Source organism: Centropristis striata, chromosome 9 (assembly GCF_030273125.1).
Source record: "Centropristis striata isolate RG_2023a ecotype Rhode Island chromosome 9, C.striata_1.0, whole genome shotgun sequence".
NCBI lineage: Eukaryota > Metazoa > Chordata > Actinopteri > Perciformes > Serranidae > Centropristis > Centropristis striata.
In genome coordinates, this window is record NC_081525.1 from 26,079,007 (window position 1) to 26,106,216 (window position 27,210).

The window sequence follows — 27,210 nt, forward strand, 5'->3', positions numbered from 1 at the left end:
TCCAAAGTCCTCCTACTCACAAAGCTGGCAAGAACCTTGACTTAATTCTCATCTGTAACTGTGCCGCAGATGCACTGGTGGTAACGCCTCTCCACCTGTCACATCACTTTTTTATCCAGTTTAATGTCACTCTATCAGAGCAACCCTCTGCTCCTGCACCAATGGTTACGTTCCGGTGTAACCTCCGTAACTTATCCCCAGCCCACTTCTCCTCTATTGTCGCCTCTGTCCTACCTCCACTCAGCACATTCTCCTCTCTGAAGGCTAATGATGCCACTGACTCACTCTGCTCTACTCTGAACTCATGTCTGAACAGGCTATGTCCTTTATTACATTTACATTTACATTACATTTAGTCATTTAGCAGACGCTTTTATCCAAAGCGACTTACAGGAAGAGTAAAAAGCAAACAATCAAGGTATAGTGCAATAAGAGCTATTAGTGCTAGTGACAATTCTTTGAGGAGTAGACTTATCATGTGGTCTAGGAGAGAAGATGCTCTCTGAAGAGATGGGTCTTCAGGAGTTTTTTTAAAAAGGTAGAGAGGGACGCCCCTGCTCTGGTAGGAACTGGTAGTGTGTTCCACCAGCGGGGAACAAGAAGTGCAAAGAGTCTGGATTGCCTTGGACCAACGGGGGGCAGAGCCAGGCGCCGTTCATTGGAAGAGCGCAGCGGTCGTGAGGTAGCATATGTCTGAATCAGGGCGTTCATCTACAAGGGCGTTTATCTACAAGGCCTGCTCGACCCAACCAATCCCACCCATGGTTGACTGATACCCTTCGATCACAGCGTACCAAGCTCAGAGCTGCAAAAAGAAAATGGCTCAAATCCAAACTTGCTGACGATCTCATAAACTATCAGACACTATTGTCCTCCTTCTCAGGCAGCATCACCGATGCAAAGACTGCTTTTTACAACGACAAAGTCAACAGTGTCACTGACACCCGGAAACTCTTTTCCACCTTCAAATCACTACTCAACCCTCCGCCTCCTCCCCCTCTTACCTGCCTCACCGCGGACACTTTTGCATCCTTCTTTACAGGCAAAGTTGCAGCAATTAGCAGCCAATTCTCTGACCCCCACCCGACTCCTAATACTGCGACATGTAGAAGTCCTACTACATGTCTTTCTATATCTCAGCTGGACGGCACTGAATCAGTTGCTAGCACCACTGTTTCTGGCTTTACACCCCTCTCTGAGAGTGAGGTATCCAAACTGTTGACATGTAGCCGTCCTACTACATGCTTGTTGGACCCTATACCAACAAACCTTCTTCAGTCCATTAGCCCAACCATCACGCCAGCTGTCACACATGTGATTAACGCCTCACTGTCCTCCGGCACTTTTCCCACTGCATTCAAAGCAGCCCGGGTAACACCTCTTCTCAAGAAACCCTCTCTCAACCCTGCTGAAGTCGAGAACTATCGTCCTGTCTCACTTCTTCCATTCTTATCCAAAACTATTGAACGGGCGGTCGCTAAGCAACTTTCAGAGTTCCTCCTACAGGACAATCTTCTTGATCCAAATCAATCTGGTTTCAAAAGTGGTCACTCAACTGAAACTGCTCTGTTGTCTGTGACAGAAGCCTTAAAAGAAGCAAGAACAGCAGCAAAGTCCTCAGTTCTCATTCTGCTTGACTTGTCAGCTGCGTTTGACACAGTTAACCATCACATCCTCCTCTCTACTCTCTCAAAAATGGGCATCTCTGGCTTGGCTCTGTCCTGGTTTGATTCCTACCTGAAAGGACGCTCATTCAGTGTATCCTGGCATGGACAGTTGTCTACTTTGCATTGCCTCACCACAGGGGTTCCCCAGGGCTCAGTGCTGGGACCCCTGCTATTTGCCATCTACACCACCTCTCTGGGTCAGGTTATCCGCTCACATGGCTTTTCCTATCACTGCTATGCAGATGACACTCAGCTCTATGTGTCATTTCCTCCTGATAACCCATCGGTCTCTGCACGGGTCTCTGACTGCCTCTCTGACATAGCCACTTGGATGAAGGCACATCACCTCCAGCTGAACCTTTCAAAAACTGAACTGCTGTTCCTCCCTGCTAAACCTACAATACACCACAACATCAACATCAAAATTGACTCCCTGTGTCTTGCCCCCACCAAGGTGGTGCGAAACTTAGGGGTGATGATTGATGACCAACCCACCTTTTCCAGTCATGTCGCCTCAGTTACCCGGTCATGCCGCTTTGCACTTTACAACATCAGAATAATCAGACCTCACTCAACATGCCACTCAAATCTTGACACAAGCTGTTGTCATCTCAAAACTTGACTACTGTAACGCCCTCCTGACAGGCCTGCCAGCCTGCACAATAAAACCGATTCAGATGATCCAGAACGTGGCGGCGCGCCTGGTCTACAACCAGCCGAAAAGGTCACATGTCACACCGCTGCTCATTGAGCTCCACTGGCTATCTGTTGCAGCCCGCATCAAATTCAAATCTCTAATGCTGGCCTACAAAGTTGTCTCCGGTACTGCTCCTACCTACCTGAATGCCCTGATTCAGACATATGCTACCTCACGACTGTTGCGCTCTTCCAATGAACACTGTTGGAACACACTACCAGTTCCAACCAGAGCAGGGACGTCCCTCTCTACCTTTAAAGAACTCCTGAAGACCCAGCTCTTCAGAGAGCATCTTCTTTCCTAGCACCACACAATAATTCTACTCTTCAAAGAATTGTCACTAGCACTTATTGATGCACTATACCTTGATTGTTTGCTTTTATTCTTCCTGTAAGTCGCTTCGGATAAAAGCGTCTGCTAAATGACATTGTAGAATTGTAGAGAGGAGCAGCAACAATAACACGGACCACACTCTGGTTCTGAGTGTTTTAGTACAGAAACTACGAGGCATTTAGACTTTATATGACTGGCAGCTATTCACTAGTGGATGCTTTTAACTCAAAGCGAGGTATTTAATTTTATTTTCAGAAAATTTTAACTTGTTTCAGACCATTTCAAAACCCATTTTTTTCATTTTGAATGTTGTGCAAACAGGGATCAATTCCTGATTCTCAGACTTTCCATGAACGCATCAGTAAGGGGGACTTCTGTCAATACCAGAAAATGCATCACAACTTGTTGGTCATATTTGACCAAAGATAAAGAACATCAAATGTTTACAGCAGTGAATCAAAAGTGAAAAAAAATCTGTTTTCAACCCTCTGACCTCTAAGCCGTTTCATGGGTGTTTTTCTTGTATTTCAAAGCAGTTATATACAATCAAGTGTTAACAATTCAAAAATGTCTTTTGTGCAGTATGATAATGACATTCATCATGAAAAAAAGAGGTTGAATTCCTCCTGATGAATTATTTTTTAAATACTGGAGCACAGAATTGACTGTTTTTAAAAGGATCTGGTTATTCCAAACAGTTTATACTTGGCAATCTTTTAATGAAACATATAAAGAAATATAACAATTTTAAGCTGCGTTTGGTTACTTTTCTGAAATAAATTTTCATAACCTCTGATCCTTTGGAAAAGCAAAGTTGCAGCAAAGTTTCTTTTGACAATAAACTGTATTTTTGGTATTCTAATCTGTGGGTTTCAGAGGGTTAAATGAATAGTTTCAACACTTTGGGGGTACACTTTTTCTCAAGCATTCAACAGAGACATGTTATAATGGTTTTGTGTGGAATAAATTATCAAAATATAACGTGTTAATTAGCAGATTGTGTTAACTTTAGACTGATTCAGGCTAGCTGTTCCCTCCTGTTTTCAGGCTTCATGCCAAGAGGTTCTAGTTTCACATTGACTGTACAATACTATACAATCTTGTCTGACCAGACACATATTCTGCACACAGAATACCAGCTTCTACCATCAGATAGACGCTTCAGAGTCCCCACTTGCAGGCTGAACTGTTTTAGGAATTAATTTGTGCCCACCTCAGTTAAGATCCTAAATGCCCCCAGGACCAAACAAACTGTGCAACTGTACTATTGATCATGACCCATTGTATAATACAGTGGGCGAGGGAGGGTCTGGGCGGGTGTGTGTTTGTGTATGTGTGCATTGCACTGTTTCTTGTATACTGTGTACAGTCCCTGACAAAAGTCTTGTCGCTTATCCATTTTTTAGAAACAACAGCTTATAACCTAACTTTTAATTAATCCATTGGTTTTAGAAATGGCTCATATGAAAGCTAAAACCCTCCCAAATTATGTTTAATATACTAAAATAAATTTGCTTCACTGAAGAAAGATTGATCATTTAATGAACACAGAAAGGTCAGATTTTGGCAAGACAAAAGTTTTGTCGCCTACAGAAAGTAATGTCAAAATTGAACAAATAATTTCCTTCAAATACAAAAATATGTTGCATAACATCAGTGAATTAAGTAGTGGTGCTGTGAGATCCATATTTAATATCTTGTATGACTTCCATGAGCTTGAAGGACTGCATCCATGCGGTTCGACAATGATTCATACAATTTATTGATGAAGTTATCAGGAATTGCAAAGAAAGCAGTCTTACATGCCTCCCAGAGTTCATCAAGATTCTTGGGTTTTGTCTTCTATGCTTCCTCTTTCATTCTACCCCAGACATGCTCAATGATGTTCATGTCTGGTGACTGGGCTGGCCAGTCCTGGAGCACATTGATCTTCTTTGCCTTGAGGAACTTTGACGTAGAGATGGAAGTATGCGATGGAGCACCATCCTGCTGCAAAATTTGACCCCTTTTACGGTTGGGAACGCAAGAGGTAGCTAATACTTCTTGATATGTTAGGCTATTGATATTCAAATCTCTCGCACACCCCCATACTGGATGTAACCCCAGACCATGATTTTTCTGCCACCAAACTTAACTGTTTTCTGGGTGAATCTCGGATCCATGCTGGCTCCAGTAGGTCTCCTGCAATATTTGCTATGGCTGTGATGTAATTCAACCGAAGATTCATCTGCAAAATCCACCTTCTTCCACTTTTCCAGCGTCCATCCTTTTAGCAGGCTGTGGGCCTTGGCAAATGGCACACGTTTTTTTTAATTGGCTTTTGTTTAGTGCTGGTTTCTGGGCACTGATTCGACCATGGAGGCCATTTCGAGACAGAATTCTAGAAACTGTTCTGGTTGACATGGGGACTTGAGGTGACCAGGCCTGGTGGAGCTCTACTGCAGTGGGAAAGGGGCTGGCCTTGGATTTTCGAGCAGTTGTCTTGCGGGGTCTGCCGGACCTGGGCTTGTCAAAAACATCTCCAGTCTCTTCAAACCTTTTTCTTATTCTTTGCACTTGACGCTAAGACACATTGAATGTGTCAGCCACCTCAGCAGTGGATCTGGTCTTCAGCCTCTTGATAATCAACACTTTGGTCTCAGGGTGAATCTTAGGCATGTTGTCAGAGGTCAAGTTGCAGTTGATGTGAAGGTCTGGTGTGCTGGGGTTCTTTTTATACACACCCACTAATTGACTGATTAATTATTGATCACAGTTGCGGCTGTAATCTAGGTTTGGGTGCATCATATGACAAGGCGACAAGACTTTTGTCTTTGCAAAAACTGACCCAGTGGGTTTTACCAAGCTGTGAATGCTTTTCAGCAGTTTCATTTGGCACCAAAATATTATTTCAAAAGCTGTTGGGATTAAAATTAGCCATTTCTTGTAAAAAAAAATGATTAGAAATATATTTGAGGGGCACTTAAGGTCAACTTGTACCCAAGCGACAAGACTTTTGTCAGGGACTGTAGATGTTATATGTGGCCTACATGTATGTATTGTCTGTACCTTTACTGTTATTACTGTAAAGCAGCTATATATGACAGCATTGGAGTCCAAGACAAATTTCCTTCCAAGGACAATAAAGTGTATCTTATATGAGAGTGATATCCTTATTTTCTTCTAACTTGCTGCAAAGGGAAGGAAGGAAATCAGCCTTACATTTACATTTAGTCATTTAGCAGACACTTTTATCCAAAGCGACTTACAGGAAGAATAAAAGCAAACAATCAAGGTATAGTGCAATAAGAGCCATTAGTGCATCAATAAGTGCCAGTGAGGATTCTTTAAGGAGTAGAATTATCGTGTGGTGCTAGGAGAAAAGATGCTCTCTGAAGAGCTGGGTCTTCAGGAGTTTTTTTTTTTTTTTTTTATATAAAAAAGGGAGAGAGGGACGTCCCTGCTCTGGTTGGAACTGGTAGTGTGTTCCACCAGCGGGGAACAAGAAACGCAAAGAGTTTGGATTGCCTTGGACCAACGGGGGGAGGGCAGAGCCAGGCCCCGTTCATTGGAAGAGCGTAACGGTGGTGAGGTAGCATATGTCTGAATCAGGGCGTTCAGACAGTACCGGGGACAACTTTGTAGGCCAGTATTAGAGATTTGAATTTGATGCGGGCTGCAACAGGTAGCCAGTGGAGCTCAATGAGCAGCGGTGTGACATGTGACCTTTTTGGCTGGTTGTAGACCAGGCACGCCCCCACGTTCTGGATCATCTGAAGCGGTTTTATTGTGCAGGCTGGCAGCCCTGTCAGGAGCCTTTTTACCTAAAATGTTGAACTATTCCTTTACGTTTCTGCAAGTCAGTGTTTCAACTGTTTCTGCATAGCGGATGGAGACAGCAGGGAGCACAGACAGTCCGCTCAGCGATAAAGGGCTAAGAAGTCCAGAGTGTCAGGCAGGTCGGGACATGGTACACAGTGTCAGCTCCTCTGCTTTGAGGTAGCTGGTGACACATTTTCACCCTGCATCCTCATTTCCTCCTGACACACACATTCAGGACTGGTTTCGTTAACTCTCTTTCCGTCTAATGTTGCACCCTCATACTTCTCTGTAAACTCCTTTTCTAAATGGTGCCAGCTCGCTCAGGAAGGAGGCCAGAGAGCAGCCAATCCTGCATCCTCCTACAGTCTGTCTGAAAATGTGTGTCAGAGTGTCTGAACAGCAGCAGACAGTAAGAACAGAGTGACCTGAACGCTGTGAATCTGAAGAGGATGTGGTCTTTTCTATTGTTTTGCAAGACTAGAAACTAATTCTGGTGCCGCGTTGCATCTGCTTTCTGCGGCTCATGAAAACAAATCACTGGTTTGATGTAAGCAGAATAAGGTGGGACCGAGCAGCCACGAGGAGCTCCAGATTGAGAGGTGCATTAGATTGCAGTGGGGAGGAGACAAAGCTATACTCTGATTGCACTCCTGATTAAGAAGAGGAGGCATCACGTCGCCACGATGCAGCCGGCCTATCAGAGGAGGAAGTGTGGACGAGGCCTTTATGTCAGAGGCTATCCATCATGGCTTCCTGTTTAGAAAGCACACTCTGGGTGGAGAACAAGACAGAACAGAGCGTAGATAACGGCAGACTGAAAGACACACTAACTAAGCTCTTTCTGTCTCATCTGAACCACAGAACTCTGCTCTGAAAAACCTTAATGACTCAAACTTGTTTAGCAGGTGGAGTCCACTCTGAAGTGGCGGTATTTGAAGAAAGGTAAAGGTGTTCTGCCATTTTAAGCTTCTGCATTACACAGGAGGAAGAGTGTGTGTGTGTCAAGGTTATTATAGTTAACGAAAACTAAAAAAATAACGAAAACTAGAATTGAAAAAACATTTTCATTAACTCAAATAAAAATAAAAACGAGTTTTTAAAAAAAAAATCCAAAACTAACTGAAACTGTATTTTGTGGTTACAAAACAAACTAAAAGTAACTAAAATTATAGTGAAAATGTCCTTCGTTTGTCAACTTTTTTCGTATGTAAACCTTTTTGGTTGATATGAAATCTATTTAATCTATCTGGTTTTATGACTTAATAAACTTATTGGGGCTGAGATGGATAATAAAAGGAAATAAAGGAAACATTTATTGTGAATTTTTTGAATCTTGCACCTAACAAATACCCCATTACTAAAAAACTAAAACTAACATTAAACAAAAAAAAAACTAAACTAAAACGAAGCATTTTCCAAAAAATAAAAACAAATTAAAACTAGGAAACTTACTCTCAAACTTAATACTTATTAAAACAAACTGGATTTGGAAACAAATTGACAACAAAATTAAAAATAAACTGATGAAAAATCCAAAACTATTATAACCTTGGTGTGTGTGTGAGGCAGCAGTAAACAAGAAGCTGGCTTCCTGCAGGAGACAAGAGTGCGGTCGATGCTGTGGGTGCAGCGGAAACACAGCCCTTCACTTGGAGAGAGGACACTCACTGCCACTAGTTAGCTTTCTTGTGCAAGGTGGCTCCACCCCCCCTGTGCACAATGCACACGTGTCAGTGAGGAGGACTGATGTAAGATTAACAGAAACCTTGGTGTGAATACCTAGTCCTCTTTTTGGAGGCCACTTGTCAAAATGAACAGGAGCATGCAACACAGAGGGAAAGAGGATAGGCCAAACAGTATTGTTCTGCCTGAAAATGTATTACAAAAACACATGTGAACACAATGTAGAGCAACGGCACCAAAAAGAAACAAAGACATAGTGTCAAACAAGCCAGAAGATGAAAATCATAACTGGCTACACACGCAAAAGATATCGATGTTGGTCTCCACAGTGGTGAACACCATATCTTTAGTGCGGTGATCGCAGCACAGAGAGCATTTAGTTAAAACTCAAATGAATATAACACGTCCTCAAACACATCACTGTACCAGCTGAAAAGACTCACAAGAGCCCAGGTAGGTAGGTGAAATTAGGGTCTTTCTAAATCTAAATCACATCATCTTTGTTTCTGCAGGTTGATTTGCAGGTTTGCAAAGCTTTTAAAAAAACAAAAGGAGCAGTGTGTAAGATTTTGGGGAATCTATTGGCAGAAATTGAATATAATATTCATAACTATGTTTTCATCAAACTAAGAATGACTGGATTTCCGTTAGATTAGAACAAGCCCCTCACATTTATGGATAAACCAAACACTGGCTCTAGACAGAGCTTAGGTTTACTATATGCTTGAAAGCATAGGCTATTCAGTTATTTGCAACCTGCAACTCCACTGCACTGCAAAAAACATTAGGTTTACCAAGTATTTTCTTATTCTATCTAGCAATAGTATCTTAATTATCTTGTTGAGTATAATTTACCTACTGACCATAGCTTTTTGTACTTATTTTAAGAACATGTGTCTTTTTGTAACAAAAATGAGTGAGTCACCTCTTCACAGGGATTTCAGTCTTGTGTAAAAACTTCTTTTTGGGATTGACACTGTGAGCTTTTTCATGCTTTTCAATCTATTCAACTGTTGATTATGGTAAGTTGTTCCCTAAAATATTGGCTCCAGTTGAGAGTTTTAGTGGCATGTAGTTTAAATGCGTTTACAAAAGCATTTTCTACCACCAGTATCTACCCACAGATACTGAAATGAGAAAAAAACATGCTAATTTCAAGTACTGCTGGCTTTTTTTTAATGTTACTACAGTCAAAATAAGTACTTTTGGACTTATTTTAAGACATCATTGGTTTTTCCAGTGCCTAGATATTAGAAACATTTACTTACTGCACTGGCAGATAATTTTACTTGTTTCAAGCATGTATTTGCTCAATTCTAGTTATTTCTCATATTTGTCAGTTGTTTTTTGCAGTGTGTGTGATGCCTCTAAATCCTTCACACTGCCCCTTTAATCAGTCAACATGCTCACCTTCAGCCAGCACCACATCCTTCAGCTTCTCCACAGCCTCTGCGAAGCGAGCTACGTCCCTCAGCAGGGCCGGGATGTCCTCCACCTCTATGGCCGTGCTCTCTGGACCTTCAGACGGAGTGGTCGGGGTCAGGGCCCCTTTCCCCTGACCTTTAGTGAACACCCACGACTGGAGCGGGAACCCTAGGGAGACACACAGGACAAGTGCATTGTTGAAGTCCTTTATCGAGCAGAAATGCCAAAAACTTCAGCTCCAAAATGTTACAAGGGAAAATGTTTATTCACTTTTTGGCAAAGAGTTACATGAGAGGATCAATGACACTGTCTGTTTAATAATGTAAAACAAAATCCACCCCGCAGCACCTCCAAGTCTCACTAATTCACTTTATATCTTGTTTGTTTAACTCGTACAGAACCAAAGTGTAAAGGTTGTAACGGGCTCTTCTATGCACAGTACTGGTCCTTTCTTTCTTGAGCAGTGAGTTCCTGCACAAGAAATAGTTGGGCACATAAGCACTGTAAAAAAAAACAACTGATAATAGCTGTTTTTTCCTTTGGTTTTTGTATAACCAGATATATCATGTTCATTTGTTAGCTTTAAACAAACTGGTTTGCAGTTTGCTCCAGTGAGAGAAACGAACCAGCTGCTGCTTAGGGCTGCAACTAAACATTATTTTCAGTATTGATTAATCTGAGAAAAACAAGAAAAATGTGGATCCCAGTACCTCAGGGTCCAAGGTGATGCCTTTAAATGTCTTGTTTTTTCAGTCCAAAACCCAAAGATGTTCGGTTTAATATGGTAGAACACAAAAGAAAGCTCTATATTTAAGAGGCTGAAAACAGCATTTTGTGCTGAACAAAAGAACTGATTAATTGTTGCAACTCTACTGCTGGCTGAGGCTTCATTGGTTAAAGACATGAGAGTGGCATTGATCTTCTCATACAACTCCACCAAACATGCATACACGCACTACAAAATGTCAAACTATCTTTTAAATGTGATGCTTTGCTGTGTTTCTCTGTTAAAAATAATTGTAAATTAAATACATTGGAATTTTGGACTGATAGACAGATCAAACTTATTTTACCACCTCTGTCTCTGGGACAGGTGACGGGCATTTGCCTTTTATTTAAGACACATTTTGGAGAATAAATAATGTATTGAAGAAGAAGAATCAAAAAACCAAATGAAAACAGGGATTTTCACCTTTTACACTCTTATCTCTTCACTGGTGCGGATCATTTAAAAGGTCATAATAAAACAACTGTTTTGATTCAATGGATGTCAAATTTAAAGTAAACAGAATGTTTTTTATTGAGGATGTTTTGCTCTGTAGGTGTGTTTTTCTAGTCCAGTCTAAGGTGTGGATGAAGTGCACAGTAAGGTTATATTAGTTTTGGATTTTTCATTAGTTTAATTCGTTTTAGAGTGAGTTTGCTAGTTTTAATTCGTTTTTATTTTTTGGAAAGTGCTCAGTTTTAGTTTAGTTTTTATTAGTTTTAGTGTTCGTTTTAGTTTTTTTGTAATGGGGTATTGATTGGGTGCAAATTCAAAAAGGCCACAATAAATGTTTCTTTTATTTCTTTTGTCTGATCCATCTCAGCCCCAACAAGTTTATGAAGTCATAAAACCAAATAGATGAAATAGATTTCATATCAACCGAAAAGGTTTACATATGAAAAAAGTTGACGAAAACGAAGGACATTTCACTATAATTTTAGTTATTTTGTAACCACACAATACAGTTTTAGTTAGTTCTCGTTTTTATTTCAGTTATTTCAATTCTAGTTTACGTTATTTTGTCAGTTTTCGTTAACTATAATAACCTTGGTGCACAGCAGACAGGAATGAGAATATATTTGATGAAGTCAACAGGGTGAGATATATATATATATATATATATATAGGCCTATATATGATATGATATATGATATATTGACCTGCAGCGCTGGCGTGTCTGCTGAGTGCTGTGGGCCTCTTCAGCGTGGCCACAGGAGACGGGCAGCCCACCCCTTGCATCGCAGCCAGCTTGCCGTGCTGGGTGCTGGGGGTGCCGGGGCAGGACAGGGAGGGGTCCTGCAGCCCGGCAGCAGTCGGGGTGAGCATGGAAGAGGAGGAAGAGGATGATGGTGAAGAAGAGAGGGTGATGTCACCTGCATCTTTGCGAGGCTGCTCCTGGAGGATAGACAGCTGAAAGGAACACACAGTAAGAGAGAAAGAAAAAGGTCAAGATGGATTTTACAGCTCGACCTGAACGTCATGAAGGCGGACGTCTTCACTTGAGCAGAGCTGTTGTTGGTAAACACACATGTGAAGACTTTCACAAGATCCTGTGCTGCGTTGTGCAACACTTCCTGACTCCAAGCTGCTGTCGGGTGTGGCAACAGTGTAGAAATGTCATTTACTGTTTGGAATATGAACAATGACATTTTTCTAAAGAAATGACCTTCTCATCTGCAAACAAACAGAAACAAAAAGTCACAGGAAAGGTTTTTTCCATTTTCTTGCCCGATTAGTGCATCTCATCTATCATTTTCTTTATCGTTAGTGCCTTAAAGTTCTGGGCCTGACAAGTGCACATAGAGCTGTTCACCGTGACAACATTTCACAAGAAACAGAAAAGCATCCTCTCTATGAGATGAATTTCCTCACACATACCTGCTTCAGCCATACGTTGTGCTTGTTGGGTAGTATCTCCAGCTTCTCATTGCTTTTAGTGTCAGCTTTCTTAACTCTCAGACTGGCAGAGTAAGGCTTGTAGCTGCCTTTGCCGACACGTTTCAGCATGCTCCTTCCCACTACAGCTCGGTCCCCATTCTAACTAAAGTCAACTTCTGAATCTCACCAGAGCTTTCACACACACACACACACACACACACACACACACCCCGAATGCGGCCGTCACTGCTTTAGTGGTAAAACCCCACAAAAGATACACTTCCTATGCGTCAGTGTGTCAGACACACATCATGAAGAAGTTTCATACAGTCAGACTGCACTTTTAACCTGTCATAAGACTTAATGCGCACTAAAACTTGCCTAAATAATACTCAACACACACTCTCAGGCCCCTCTACAGCATGTCCCCTCCAGCCGAAGGTCATCTGACACACACACACACACACACACACTCTCACACATTCTCACACACACTGATAGCCGCAGCAGCAGGAGAAACCAGAAGTGATGCTGTACTCACAGACTGGCTGCTCTGGGGCCCGGGGCTTCCTGCTCGGCTCTTCTTCGAGATGGATGGCGTCTTGATCAGTTCCCGTTTCTTCCTGGTGAACATCTTGAGCGTGCCTTTTCCGTCCATCCCGACTTCTTTGAGTTTGACGTACAACCCCCCCACCCACCCCCCGACTCGCCACTTGGGTGCTGTGCCGCTGCTCGGCCTCAGCGGGAGCTCTGTGCCAGCCTTCAGCCACGGTACCTGTCTGTCTGCCTTCCTCCTGTTGCTGCTGCTGCTGTCGCACATCGAGCCGCGCAGGCTCACTGACGCAGAGACAGACAGCTCACCGCAAACTGCCTCTGCGCTCCCGCATCCGCTCTGCGCGCTACAGTTTCCTCCAGCAGCAGCAGCAGCAGGAGGAGGTTAGATAATAGCCTACCACTTTTCACTCACTTTTCAGGAGATTAATCGCGTTTAAATTACACTCAAGAAACTGCACAAAACGTTCTCAGTAATTCAAACTAAGTTAAAGGACAATGAAGCGCTTCCTGACGCAAAGCAAACAGAAACAAAGTGCTGATTGTCACTAATCACTTCATCCTCACACACCTGTTTCCAGCATGTGACCTGAAGCTTTTCATGCCTCCCAGTGCACCTGACAACTCATTTAAAAGACAAAACAAAAGAGAAACTGAAGAAGGGAAACATCATAAGACACACTGTTGTTTGTTTTAAATGCCTTTTATGGCAGCAGATGACCGTAAAGATGTGAATCATGTGAGCAAATAAATACCATGACAAGGCCAGATACATAGGGCTGTCTCCACAACCGGGTAATACCCGGACAATACCCAGAATGAGGCGGGCTGCACTCGGCGAAACGCCCCCAATTTGAATACGAGCAGACAGTCTGGAACCGGCTTTTGTCGGGACTTTTTTCGTCCCAGTAGTACAGGGATTCCCAAAGTGTGGTGCATGCACCCCGGGGGTGCACGAGCTGCCGCAAAGGGTGCGCGAGATGAAAAATGTAATGGCGGTCTGATAATTACACAATTAGGCTACGTTTTTCCCCCACACAATAAAGAAGTGTAAATAAACATTTCCTTTGTAAAAATCAAAAAGTGTAATATTAGCTAATAAATAAATAAAGCAGGCTATTCGGAATGCACTTCATCTTAAAATGAAGCGTGGAAGTTATTTTCTTCCATTTTCCCAACCTGTGTTATGATGACGGGGTTGTTTAGCTCCACGGTCATTTGAACTTGCTGCAATTTTTGTTCAACACGGCTCAAAATATTATAACATTTTCCCAACTTATCTGCTGTCTGCCTCTGATCCTGAGCCTGTCATCATCCTCTTTGCTCTTAAAAGTGTAAGCTTGTATAACTTTGTTGCATTATATTGAAACTGTGTTTTAGATTAATTCAAATGCAAGACCACATTGTTGTGATGGTGATTATTTAATTATATGTGTGTTCTGGTCATTTGAGCATGATTAAACATGCTGCCTTTAATATGGTTATAAAAAAGCTTATTGCATTTTGTTTTTTTTGAAGGTGTGGGGGATTGGGACATAGAAGGGGGTGCGCAGCTAAAAAAGTTTTGGAACCGCTACTGTTGAAGAGCAGGGCCCTTTTTCTCTCCTGAAAACAGCCTGCTTACTGATTGGATAGATCGCAAAGCGGAATGTGAAGTAGTACTCTACATGACAACAACACACGCCATTTGTAAAAGCCTGCAAAGCAGTGTTCCCAACTTAGCGACTTTTCAGACCCCCTTAGCGACTATTTTTCAAGAAAGCGACTGGAAACAAATCCAGCGACTCCTTCTTACTCTTCTTAACGAGCCGCTAACTAGCCTGAGGCTTGTTACAAGAGCCGCCGTGAGCTGCAGTTAGCTACAGTTAGCTCTGTAGCAGTACAGTTTGTATGTGCTGCTGCTGCAGGAGGTGTTCACTTAGTGATCTCTGTTTGTTTACAACAAGCACCAGACACTCTGTGCACAGTTAGTGATGCAGGTTAATTCAAGATCACTATGTTTATGATAAGCCTCTGTGCATAATTAGCCATGCTGCTTTCAGCTGCTGACGTTGTGCACAGTTAGCGACAGCGAAAACCATACGTCACCTCCAGAGTGTTGAAATTCCTATGGGGGCTAACTTGTAGTAGAAACACACAGAGTGGCCCTTATTTAACAAACAGCGCAGATCTGAGCGTATATTTCGTCATTCACGTGGGATTTATCAAACGATCGTATCTCTCCAATCACAGCTTAAAAATGATCGGCTGTTAATAAATGTGGTGGATGGAAACAAGCGTCATTTAAATGTCACGCCCTATCTATTAAATGGAAAATAACTCAATTTTTGTTTGTTTTTTCTTTGAAAAACAATGACATCATGGAATCAAAACTGGCATTTAAAGGGTTAAAATCCTGAAAATAATTGAATATTTGATAGTTTTTATCAGGACTGAAGTTGATTAAAAGATTTAAAATTTGATTTAAGATTTGAAAAACATATATATATCAGTAATATTTTTAAAGCGTTATTTAAAAGTGGACATGTCTGCCATCAAGTCGCCAAACAGGGGTTTTTACATTTTAAATCTGACACTACACAGAAAACTAAAAATGCATCAAAATCAATTTTGATTGAAAAACAGTGACATTGTGCAATCAAACATTTAAAGGGTTAAAATCCTCAAAATATTTGAATGTTTGGTAGTTTTGAGCAGAGCAGAAGTTGTTTAAGAGGTTTATGCAGAAAAAAAGTAGAAAAAAATATTAATCTGTAAAGTTTTTATAGCATTTTTTGGAGGTGGACATTTTCAGCCCAAATGGCTCAAAAGGGTAGTAAGTTTGGACAGTGTATTAAAGAGCCATTAGAAATGAATTAATTAGAATTTCAAAATGTATCAAGAAAGACATCCTTCTTCCAAAAATCATGTCATTTGCAGTATCACAGCCAAAATTATTGCCAAAACAAAAGTGAAAAATTACAAACATGGCTGAAAATGTCCCTTGTGGGCCCAGAGGGTTAAAAACACTGACATGGTGTATTTCCAGCACAGTGAGTGCTTTAAAGGAGACATATTATGAAAATACCAATTTTTTTAAAGCTCTTTGACATATTTTTGGGTGTTTGTCTTGCATTTCAGCTCCCAAAATCTGAGAATTGACAAATAAATCTATGTGGTTTTTACGAGCTGTTTTACGAGCTGTTCCCTCACACCTGGGAACTATTTTAATTTGTGGAAAAGGGGCATAATATGTCTCCTTTAAAGTAACTTTTGATTATGTCTGACTTAATTGTACATTATTTTTAATGGTTTGGCATGGCACCTTTATTAAAAAAATGATCTTGGCAAGTCTTTCACCATGAGCTTACCATAATTGGTTGGGGGATTGAACACTGTAGACCCTCCTCCTTATAGCATGACGGCGTCTTAATGATCGTCCAATGGGATCCACCCGATTCAAGCTGTCTCTGACCCGCCAACGCTGGATCCTTAAGTCACGTGACCTCAGGCTACCAAGGACATAGGTCTCCCCTGCATTTGGAGTATTCTGTAGTATAACAGTCACAAGACTATCCAGTTCTTGATTTGACATAACTGCATATCTTAATGGTTCAGTTCCCAGTAGTAGTCTGTGCCTGTGCAGAGTTCTTCTACTTATCCGAAAGCAAGATGCAATTCTCTGCCATGTCATGCCAATGGACACACAGTGAGAAATTTGTTCACTGGTTATGGTGTATCTGGGACGGCCGGGGTGACCAGTGAAGGTAGTTGGGGGTAAAAATATATTTTCATCAGCAGACCTCTGTCTGGCCTCCTGTCCATGAAGCAAATTGCGGAAACACCTGTGCAGTGATCCCAGCCGGTGACTGATGTCCCTATTCCAAGGATCATATCTGGACACCGCCGCTTGAAGAGCAGATATAGTTCTTGTGTGGTCATCAAGCACTCTATAAAGCCTTTCCTGGTCAGAATTATTAGGCTCATTTCTCTGAAGCGATTCAATACACTGCAAAGCGCTTGTAAAAAAACTTATTACATCTTCTTCATTCCCTTGCACATCATAAAATAAAGTTTGCACCAATAAACTAAAAACAAAGAGAAGATTCATTTTAATAATAATAATAATAATAATAATAATATCCACCATGTAGGCCGCATGTGCCTCCTCAGAATGCTCCAAAGAAGAAAAATAGCCCACACTTCCTCTTTTTAGCTGCCTTCCTGTTACACTGAAACACCTTCCTGTTTCACTGAAACGCCTTCCTGTTACATTGAAACGCCTTCCTGTTACACTGAAATCTCAGTAGTATTTATGAGAGCGTTTCAATAATGTGTGTGAGAGCACAACATTTCAGTTGTATGTATGAAAGCATTTCACTTGTATGTATAAAAGCATTTCACTAGTGTGTGTGAGAGGATTTCACTAGTGTGTGTGAGAGGATTTCACTAATGTGTGTGAGAGCACACAACATTTTAGTTGTATGTATAAAAGCATTTCACTAGTGTATGTGAGAGGATTTCACTAGTGTGTGTGAGAGGATTTCACTAGTGTGTATGAGAGGATTTCACTAGTGTGTGTGTGAGAGGATTTCACTAGTGTGTGAGAGAGAGGATTTCACTAGTGTGTGTGAGAGCACAACATTTCAGTTGTATGTATAAAAGCATTTCACTAGTGTGTGTGAGAGGATTTCACTAGTGTGTGTGAGAGCACAACATTTTAGTTGTATGTATAAAAGCATTTCACTAGTGTGTGTGAGAGCACAACATTTTAGTTGTATGTATAAAAGCATTTCACTAGTGTGTGTGTGAGAGGATTTCACTAGTGTGTGTGAGAGGATTTCACTAGTGTGTGTTAGAGGATTTCACTAGTGTGTATGAGAGGATTTCACTAGTGTGTGAGAGGATTTCACTAGTGTGTGTGAGAGCATCTCACTAGTGTGTATAAGAGGATTTCACTAGTGTGTATGAGAGGATTTCACTAGTGTGTGTGAGATCACAACATTTTAGTTGTATGCATAAAAGCATTTCAGTTGTGTGTATGAAAGCTTTTCAGTAGTGTGTGTGAGACAGCATAACATTTCAGTAGTGTTTGTGAACGCATTTCACCTGTATGTGTGTGAGGTTTTTACTATAGTGTGTGAATGTGATTTGTTTTATATGTGTGTGTGAATAGTAATTCTGAATTATGGCCTATACGGCCCCTCATATACCGGAGCGTCAGCGTCTCCTTCACCAGCGGTGCTGCCCGAATAGAAACATTTCCAATCAGTGCTGCTACACGCTGCTCTGACTAGGACATCATTATTAGTAAATGTAAAGAGGTGAATAATATATCTCCATCATAATAATAGCAATATTCGGATATTATATAGATTATTGGGCTTTATATATCACGATAATTACTCAAACCTTGCCGGGAGTTTAATAGTCCGCTACTCTGCTGACAGCACCACTGATTTCCTTCTTTTTCACTTTTTATGCTGCCAAACAAAACTAGTTTGTTGTGTTGCTGCTGTTGGACGTCAGAGTTTCACTTTCTGACTGAGAAATTCCTCTTCTTTTAGAATTAAAACTTACTTTAAAACATTGTTTACCTCCTTCAACCAAAAAGCTGAAAACTTCTAAGTCCGTGCTCCAAATGTAAAATATTCAGTGAACTTGTTTGAGTTTATAACTATAAGTACTTTTATTTCATAAACCTCTGTCGCTGCGTATTCCTTTAATATGTCTATATTGCCCCTATTGTTAATTGTAACGGTGCACTTTGCTAATAAAGCTGACTTTAGAGGGGGAAAAAAATCCTGTTATTGCGCCCTTCGGTGTCGTAAACTCTGAAGGCGAGTCATCCGAATCGGGTATATATTAGGGCGTGGTATTTAAATTATGCATGTTTCGAGCTGCCACATTTATCAACAGCCGATCATTCTTACGCTGTGATTGGAGAGATACGATCGTTTGATAAATCACAAGTGGACCCTGTTGTAAGACGAAATATACACTCGGATCTGCGCTTGTTTCTACGCTCGCTTGATAAATGAGGGCTATTGTGTTTGAGCGAACCTTTCATTCCCGGGGTCTGAAGAATTCAATATGTTCTTGTGGCTACCACCACAGGGAGCCTGTTGTCCAGGGCAGCTATTCTCAAACTTGGGGTCCCGACCCCAATTGGGGTCGCAAGATGATTTCTGGGGGTCGCCAAATCATTTTGGAAGTCAGCTCTGTCTCCACTGTGTTAAAGTGTTCATATGTTTTAATCTTTTTGGTAATTTTGTGTTTTTTTAGTCATTTTGTGTCTTTTTTTTGGTAATTTTGTCCCTTTTTCTGGGGTAATTTTGTGTCTTTTTTAGGTAATTTTGTGTCTTTTCTGGTCATTTTGTGTCTTTTTGTGGTCGTTTTTTGTCATTTTGTAGTCAATTTGAGTCCCTTTTTGCTTAATTTTATGTAATTTTTTGGTCATTTTATGTATTTTTTGTGTCTTATTTAAGCATGATTAAACATGCCGCCTTTAATATGGCTATAAAAAAGCTTATTGCATTTTTTTTTTGAAGGTGTGGGGGATTGGGGGTGCGTCAACACGGTTGGGACATAGAAGGGGGTGCGCAGCTAAAAACGCTTGGGAACCGCTGACTCGTCTAATATTCTGATCAAAGAATTTCACGGTCGCAGGGTGTATTTATTTTAAATTATGTTTTATTGATAAATTATGTAGTCTAAACATGTTTTGCTTTGTCACCATTAAAAATCAAAACACCACAGAGTTTCATCAGCTCCAGGCATCGATACAATAGTCTAAGATCAATTCTCAGACTCAGATGTGTCGACTTCACGCTGACTCAAACCTGTGTACACGAGCTGAGAGCAGACTGAGATCTGATCGTACCACGTCCACATTGATAAATGCCGAGCCTTGAGTAGAAAGGATCTTGCGCCCACTTTACGCTCACTTTCTATCGTACGTTTGATAAATGAGGGCCAATGAGTGGACTTTTGAGAGGGTGTAGCCTGAGACTTTCCCGGTGGCTACTCACTAAAATTATTTTAATTTTAATTTTAATCGCTATAACAGTAATTTTACTTTTTTTATGGCATGTTATTTATGGCATTAATGTAGAAAGAATTAGAAAAACCCTGTAAAATAATACTGTATATTTCCTTTCCATACGAGTTTAATTACATGCAAATCAATTTAAGGAAATGCCCCGATGTGAACATAACATCAAGTGAAACATAAATTAGAGATGTATGGCCCCTATGCAAGATCCTCCAAAAATGCAAAAGCCACCTTGTGTTTTTTATGTTAATGTTGTGCATTAGGGATATATGCGGTCATTGCACAATCACATGTGCAATTCATGAAATAAAGCTAAAAGTAATGGCCCCTGAGGCGTCTTTGCCCCGTTGGGTTATTCAGCCTTTGAGGGGGGAAAGTAGCTAATATCTGATTATCAGTCATCAGGGCTGTACATACAGTTAATGATTATACTGCCCTACAAAGCCTAACTGCAGTAACTACATATTTGGTTATAAGTTTGTTAAAACTTAAACTCACTATAAATGAACTCCTTGATGTCTGTTTTAACTTGTGACAAAGTTTTAGATTTCAATTGTGCTTTCTTTCAGAGAAATAATTATATAAAAACCACAAAAGCCAACTCAAAACCAAGCAGTAATTGCACTGCTTTGGATATATGTACTAATTTAAACATAAAAATAATAGATACAAGTTTATTTGAAAGAGAAATTATTATCTAGAGTTATTATCTTATCTTAGAGTTACTATCTAAGTTATATTAAGACTAAAATATAACATTTCTTTATAATATTAAGTCGAAAATACGCACATCTTTAAATAGTCGTTAAACACTTTTTTTTTTAAAGATATTTTTTGGGCATTTTGTAGCTTTATTGAGAGAGAGAGAGAGAGAGAGAGATATTGAGAGTGAAAGGGGAGACAGAGGGGAAGACATGCAGGAAAGGGCTCCGAGCCGGATTCGAACCCGGGCCGCCCGCTTACGAGGACTGGGCCTCTGTGGTACGCGCTCTACCAGGTGTGCTACCGGGAACGCCCAATTGTTAAACACTTTTAAATAAATTTATAACAAAATCAATTTGAGAATGTTAATTAAATGAAAACAAAATATAAAAGCTGAAAGAAGAAAACATTACTATTAGAAAACTATTATAAAAATGAGAAAAATAAGTGTCATATCACTTACCTACCTATAACACATTTGGCTGGCCAGTTAAAAAACGTTCAATTTTAAAGCAGTTTTTCTCAGTTTTATCCTTTTTGTAGTTACTGTAGACTGCAGTACATATCTGTAAAGAATACTGATTAGAATCCTGAAAAAGCATAAAACATTTGTCCTTTTGCCATTTTGAACAATTGAACAAACCCACTTTTGAAATCAGGAAAACAGTTTAATGTAGAAAAAGTTAAGGAGGCATCCAAACATTTCATAAATGTTCTTGCATCATTTTATAAAAAGACTCATTTAGTATGATCTATATTCTAATATAACTAGTGTTTATTTTAATTGTTACATATAGTAGCAGTGTCAAGTAGCAACTGATTTGTTTGACATTTAAATAAAAACTATGAAAAGACATCAGGCTTTGATCTTAACATTCTTGTGGAAAACTTTTAGTCATCTTTTCAGGTGTGTAATGTAGGCCGACCACCATCTTCAGACAAAACGTTTGTTGTGCAACAGAGAGTTTCTTTAGGGTGTGAAATAGTTCCCATGTCCTCGTTAGAGTCCAGCTTTCATCCTCAATGCAGACTCTAGAGTTCTGTTGCAGGACCCCATTCGATGTCATCCACCTCTTCCTCGTCGTCATCAGAGCTGTCGCTGCCTCTGATCTGTGTGCGCCTGAACTGGACTGCTTGGTGATGATGTGCGAGCCTATAAAAGAGCAGGAGAGACGGTCGGGATTAGCACATTAGCCTACGTTTTACTTTACTGTGAAACCTGGAAGAGACAACAGAAGAAGAGGACTTACACGATGAACTGAGGGCCCTTCTTCTCCTCAGGGTGTGCCTGTGGCTCTGCAGAGCGGGCCTGGAACACAGGACAAGAACTTCTTTTCAATCTCGTTTCAAATGAAAATGTACTCAAAACAGCAAAAAACACATGAAATATTAACACCAAGGTTATTATAGTTAACGAAAACTAGAATTGACAAAACATTTTTGTTAACTGAAATAAAAACTAGAGTTTAAAAAACAACAACTAACAAACTGTATTTTGCGGTTACTATACTAACTAAAACTAAATAAAATTACAGTGAAAATGTCTTGCTGTTGCCTTCATCTTTGTCAACATTTTTCATACATAATCCAGTGTTTCTATTTCTCTGCCGCTGAGTGTGTGTATTCCTGCTTTGTGGGCTTCCGGGAGATGTGCAAGCATAATTACCACAATGACACCATATTTCTGTAAAGAGCAACTTCTCAGCTTTAAAAACCTTTGGAAATATGAAAATTCTGATAGCATCAACCGTTCAATTATTATGCCTGTCTTCAATTTGCCCATGATATTACAAATCACATTTTTTTGCAGTGGAGCTTAAAACTAAAACTAATAAAAAACTGAACTAAAACTAAGCATTTTCAGAAAATAAAAACTCAACTTAAACTATCAAACTCACTCTAAAAACGAATTAAAACTAACTGAATTTGAAAACAAAAATTCACAACGAAATTAAAACTAAAACTAATGAAAAATCCAAAACTATTATAACCTTGATTTACACACACATTTAAGTGCAATTTCTACAAATCACATATTTTACAGTATTATAACATAACTGGCTTTAGAAAATTGTTATCAGCAATGACTTTCCAGGGAAGAAAAAAAAAATCAACTAATAGATTTTAAACTTGCTTAAAGAGTAATCACTCACTCTATTCTTTACATTTGGGTTAAAATATTGATGTAATGTGGGAAAACGTGGGGAAATTTCATTTTCAAATGTAATATCCTTTCAAACAAGGGAGAAAAAAAGGATTTAAAAGAAAAGTGTAATGCAGCTTTTTTACATTTTGTATTACTGTTACTGGGACGTTTTCCCATCAGCATTCATTAAAAAAAACACTAATGTAAAGCTCACGATTATTTTCGCAACCTCATAATTTTCTTTCAAATCATTAACTTATTGTTTGGTTTTTACGGAAGCATTCAAAAGATGTGACACAAATATCTGCCCTGTTTCTGAATAAATGAGGTCCCTATTATTATTCCTTTAATTCAGAAAAAACGAGTAGAATTTATTTTCTATGAAATTTTGATCATTATCTTATTCATTTAGTAAACCAGGGCAGATATCCTTCTCTTAAGGGAATGCACCATGCTTCAGTAGGATTATAAAATATTGGAAAAGTCACAAGAAATGCCCATCACAGATTTCACAAAGTGCCATTTTTAACTGCTTGTTCTGTCCAAGCTACAGTGCAAAACCCAAAGATATTCAGTTTACTTTCATAGAAGACTAATAAAGCTGCATATATTTATTTTGAGGGGGTAAAATTTGGTGTTTTTTCTTAAAAAATAACTTTAATGATAGTGAAAATTGTGAACATTTTCAATTTATAAACAATGCATGCAATAAACACATGCACTGGAACTAATTGTTCCAGTGCATGTGGTTTAAGGTAGATAGTGTTAAATTGATAGAAACACAGGTATAGAGAGTCACATTTTATGTACCTGCTGTAATTTCTCCTCGATAGTAGACAGGCTGGCAGGCTGTGGGCTCTCGGGCTCCGCCTCAGCGTTGGAGGGCCGGTTCACAGAATACCGTATGGTCGGGTCGGGGGCTATAAAATCCGGGGGTCCGTCTGACGGAGTGGTGGGTGCAACAACATCGTGTGCACTGAAATCTGAGTCTGTAAAGCTGCGATGGGAGGGGTCCTCCTCCTCAGCAGGGCTGTGAGGCGGGCTGTAACTCTCCAGGCGTGTGGCCCTGGGCTCGGGTACGTGCAGCAGCGGGGGGATTTCTCTGAGTGAGTACGTGTCGGCGTGAGGCTCCGAGTCCACGTCAGAGCCGTGGTGCATAGAAGCGGGCTCAGATGATCGGGCTAAAGCAGCTCCAGCCACCCTGGAGCCTCTGGGCAGCGTGGCTGCGCTCTCACCGGGGTACGCCTCCTCCAGATCCTCGTTGTCGGTGTAGGCATCTCCGTCAGTGAAGGCCTCTCCGTCAGTGTCCTCCAGGTCACTGGCTGCACTCAAGTAGTCTGACTGGGTTTGGTCCAGAGCATCCAAGTCCTGTTCTCCTCCACTCTCCAACTGGACAGAAAAACATCAGTTATTCCTTTTCCACAGGGCAGCAAGCACCCATTAAATGTAATAACATCCTGTTGATGTAATCAAATTTTCATTAAAGCTGAAAAAAATAAAAATGTTATTTTGAGAGCGTTATTTCGTTATCAAAAAAATGAAATTGGCCTGAAAATAAAACTGTCCTGACAGCTCTGTTGGGGCTTGGGTTTCATCTATGAGTGATGCTTTCTTATAAAACAATACAGTTTGAACCTGAGACTGTGTGTAACAGCTTCTTCCTCAGTTTGTTCCTGAGTAATGGTCCAGTCCCTGATCAGCATTCGTACACTTTTTCAGTGGTCAAATTCAAGCACTTTTCAAGGACTTTCAAGGTCCATTTCAAGCTTTTCGAAGACCTTACAACGGTTGTAAATGGCATGTTTTAGATGAGTACTTCGATACTAAAAGGGGTAATTTCACTTAACCATACCACCACCAATGGTATTACACTTTTAACAACTAAAAGTAGTTTGCTAATCTCATAAAACATACTGGTATGTGAATCTAGGGGCTAGGAGAAAAAAAATGACTGGCAGCTGGTGGAACTATACACGACCCAAACTAGGAGGAAAGCCCCACAAATACTTCAGGAGCCCTCACATCCACTAGGAATTAGAAAAACTCCCTTCAGTAAGAAGATACAGGGTAGAGCAACAAGAAATATCTCAGAAACAAGAAGACGCTGGCGAGACGCAGGCGGAGCAGTCTTCATTTCAGATAGGTTGTAGGCTATTCAGTTTATATATTTTTTTCCATTGAAAATGCGGTTATCTATAGTCAGATTGCAAGAGAAATACAGTAAGAATTTCAAACATTTACAAGCACTTAATCCAAAATCCAAGCACTTTTCAAACCTTGAAAATACAACATTAAAATTCAAGCATTTTCAAGGATTTCAAGCACCCGTACGAACCCTGCTGATATACTGTTATAGGCGTACACATGTTACCGGCGTTAACACGACACCTTAACATGTGCACGTGTAGACTGAAATAGCCTAAACTGTCTCATCTGTCTCTCTTGGTAATACATGGACTGCTTTAATTATGAAGCGAAGCAGCTGTGTAACTCAAAATTCGTCATCATAAAGTAAATAATTATTTGTACATTGAGATGAGCGTACAGATGGGCGTAGTTCACCCGTCACGTATGTGACACTCATTGAAAGTGAATGGAATTTACACGCGCACGTTAGAGGTTTGATGTCATCGCCTGTATGCACACCTATTTAACAGTCTTTAGGCAGGTGCAGACGACGAGTTTAAGGCGTTTTATTACATGCCTGCGTCTGTTTCTGTGTGTGCGTATGTGTCTGTGTGTGTGCGTGCGTCTGTGTGTGTGCGTGCGTGTGTGCGTTTGTGTGTATGTGTGAGTGCATGCGTCTGTGTGTGTGTGTGTGTGTGTGTGTGTGTGTGTGTGTGTGTGTGTGTGTGTGTGTGTGTGCGTGCGTGCCTGTGTGTGTGTGTGCATCTGTGTTTGTGCGTGCGTGCGTGCGTGCGTGCCTGTGTGTGTGTGTGCGTGTCATACCGTCACTTCAGACACCCAGACAGGTTTTGACTGCTGGTGGCGGATCTTATCCTTTAGACTCTCGTACCAAACATTGGAGTTGGGCTGCAGGTCAATACGTGCTGGAGGGGAAAGTTATTATAATGAAGAGTGAGTGAGTGGTAACAGATAACAAATGGCAGGGACAGATTCAGCTTGTTACCTGAGAAAAGGTGGCTGCAGTGTTTCCTCAGCTTCAGGGCCTGGGTGTAGAGGCGTCTGGAGCTCTTGTTGGAGTTGGGGCTGTACCTCTGCCTCATGGCCTTCACGTCCTTGCGGCTGTGAGGGTCCAGGAACAGCACCATGGGGTGGTACTGGATGTAGTTCAGCCTTTCCACTGCAGTGGGAGTGATGTCCAGGAGAGGGTGCTTGTCCTGGAAGAAGAGAAGAGCAAACAGAGGTGTGAAGGGTGCACAGAAACGCATCAAAACAAGATGTTGTTGTTGTTGTTGTTATGGAGTACTTTTACACCTGAAGTGAGGTTGATTGGGGCCGAGGAATTATACATTGTTGCATCTTAGTTCACGTCTGACTCATTGATTGGACATTTTTGACATTGTTTTTCCGCATCATCAGGACCCACAGGGGGAAATCAAATTCTGGTGACTGACAACAGGTCGTAAAACACTTTTACTCTTCTGATGTGTATCCTTATGTTCTTTGTAGTCACTAAGAGTTCACGAAGACATCTTGTACAGTAGCGAAGGTGGATTTATTAATAGTTTCGTTTTTGAAAATGTGCCAAAATCACGTCAGAATCATGTGTTATCATCTTGTTGCTGGTTTGTTTGCTTTCACAACACAAACAATCTATCTCAGTTTGGCTGTTTGGTCCACACCAGGGTTCGAATGACAGCTTTCACTCCAGCATGAAAGAACCGTACTAACCTGAGTTCTTTTTAACCGAACCAAACAGGTTAGGTGTGGAAGCTCACTAATACCACCATTACTTCTGCTCAATTGAAGACTTACCTTCTCTGCTATTCTCCTCACAGTGTCCAGTTTAATAACTGTGGAACCGCTGTCTCCTCCTCCACTGCGAGGAACCATGTCTGCAGAAAAAGTTTATAATGTAAACATCAGATCAGAAGAACTAAAAAGTTAGGAAAGAATTTTCTATTTTAAACAAACCAACCTGCCACTTCGTACTCATCAGGCTTCTCTCTGGCCAGCTTCTCCATGGCAATATCATTCAGAGGACCCAGAATGACAATGGGTCGCTTGAAATTAGCTGCAGAAAAAAGGACTCAAGTCAGGACATGTTTCTATAAGACATCATCTGTGTGTGTGAGGGTAAAAAACACACCAACCTTCTCTAAGCAGGACTCTCTCGTAGGCTGGGAATTTGCCCTGGATGGTGAGCTGCAGCAGGTCATCACGAGATCGCCGCACGTTCTTTTCATTCTTTTTGTTCCCTCTGAGGCCTCGTAGTTTCCAGAACTCAGCTCTTGGTCCCGAAACCTGCCTCTCTCCAGTCAGCCGCTGAGCCTGCTCGATGCTGGCCATTGTCTCAGCCCTGCAGGAAGATAATGACAGTTATAAGAACTGAATCATGCACTG

General features: G+C 40.8%; 2 protein-coding genes across 5 annotated transcripts in view; both read right to left on the reverse strand.

The window, feature by feature from the left end:
• Window positions 1-12,944, reverse strand: part of arhgap45b (Rho GTPase activating protein 45b) — a 34,396-nt gene extending 21,452 nt beyond the window's left edge. Inside the window, exons 1-3 of one of the 2 annotated variants that reach the window (XM_059341560.1) lie at window positions 12,792-12,944; window positions 11,533-11,782; window positions 9,592-9,774 (exon numbers count right to left, since the gene is read on the reverse strand). In XM_059341560.1, the coding sequence (XP_059197543.1) occupies window positions 9,592-9,774; window positions 11,533-11,782; window positions 12,792-12,908 (550 nt within the window). In that variant the 5' untranslated portion in view covers window positions 12,909-12,944. Of the gene's footprint in view, window positions 1-9,591; window positions 9,775-11,532; window positions 11,783-12,250; window positions 12,446-12,791 lie in introns of those variants that run through there. The other variant, XM_059341561.1, reaches the window with a different exon arrangement.
• Window positions 12,945-21,169: 8,225 nt separating this feature from the next.
• The window catches only part of tjp3 (tight junction protein 3), a 36,751-nt gene continuing 30,710 nt past the window's right edge, over window positions 21,170-27,210 (reverse strand). For all 3 annotated transcript variants that reach the window (XM_059340872.1, XM_059340870.1, XM_059340871.1), the window contains exons 23-30: window positions 26,961-27,166; window positions 26,786-26,881; window positions 26,623-26,702; window positions 25,814-26,024; window positions 25,633-25,733; window positions 23,494-24,072; window positions 21,788-21,846; window positions 21,170-21,690 (exon numbers count right to left, since the gene is read on the reverse strand). In XM_059340872.1, coding sequence (XP_059196855.1) covers window positions 21,570-21,690; window positions 21,788-21,846; window positions 23,494-24,072; window positions 25,633-25,733; window positions 25,814-26,024; window positions 26,623-26,702; window positions 26,786-26,881; window positions 26,961-27,166 — 1,453 coding nt within the window. In that variant the 3' untranslated portion in view covers window positions 21,170-21,569. The remainder of the gene's footprint in view (window positions 21,691-21,787; window positions 21,847-23,493; window positions 24,073-25,632; window positions 25,734-25,813; window positions 26,025-26,622; window positions 26,703-26,785; window positions 26,882-26,960; window positions 27,167-27,210) is intronic.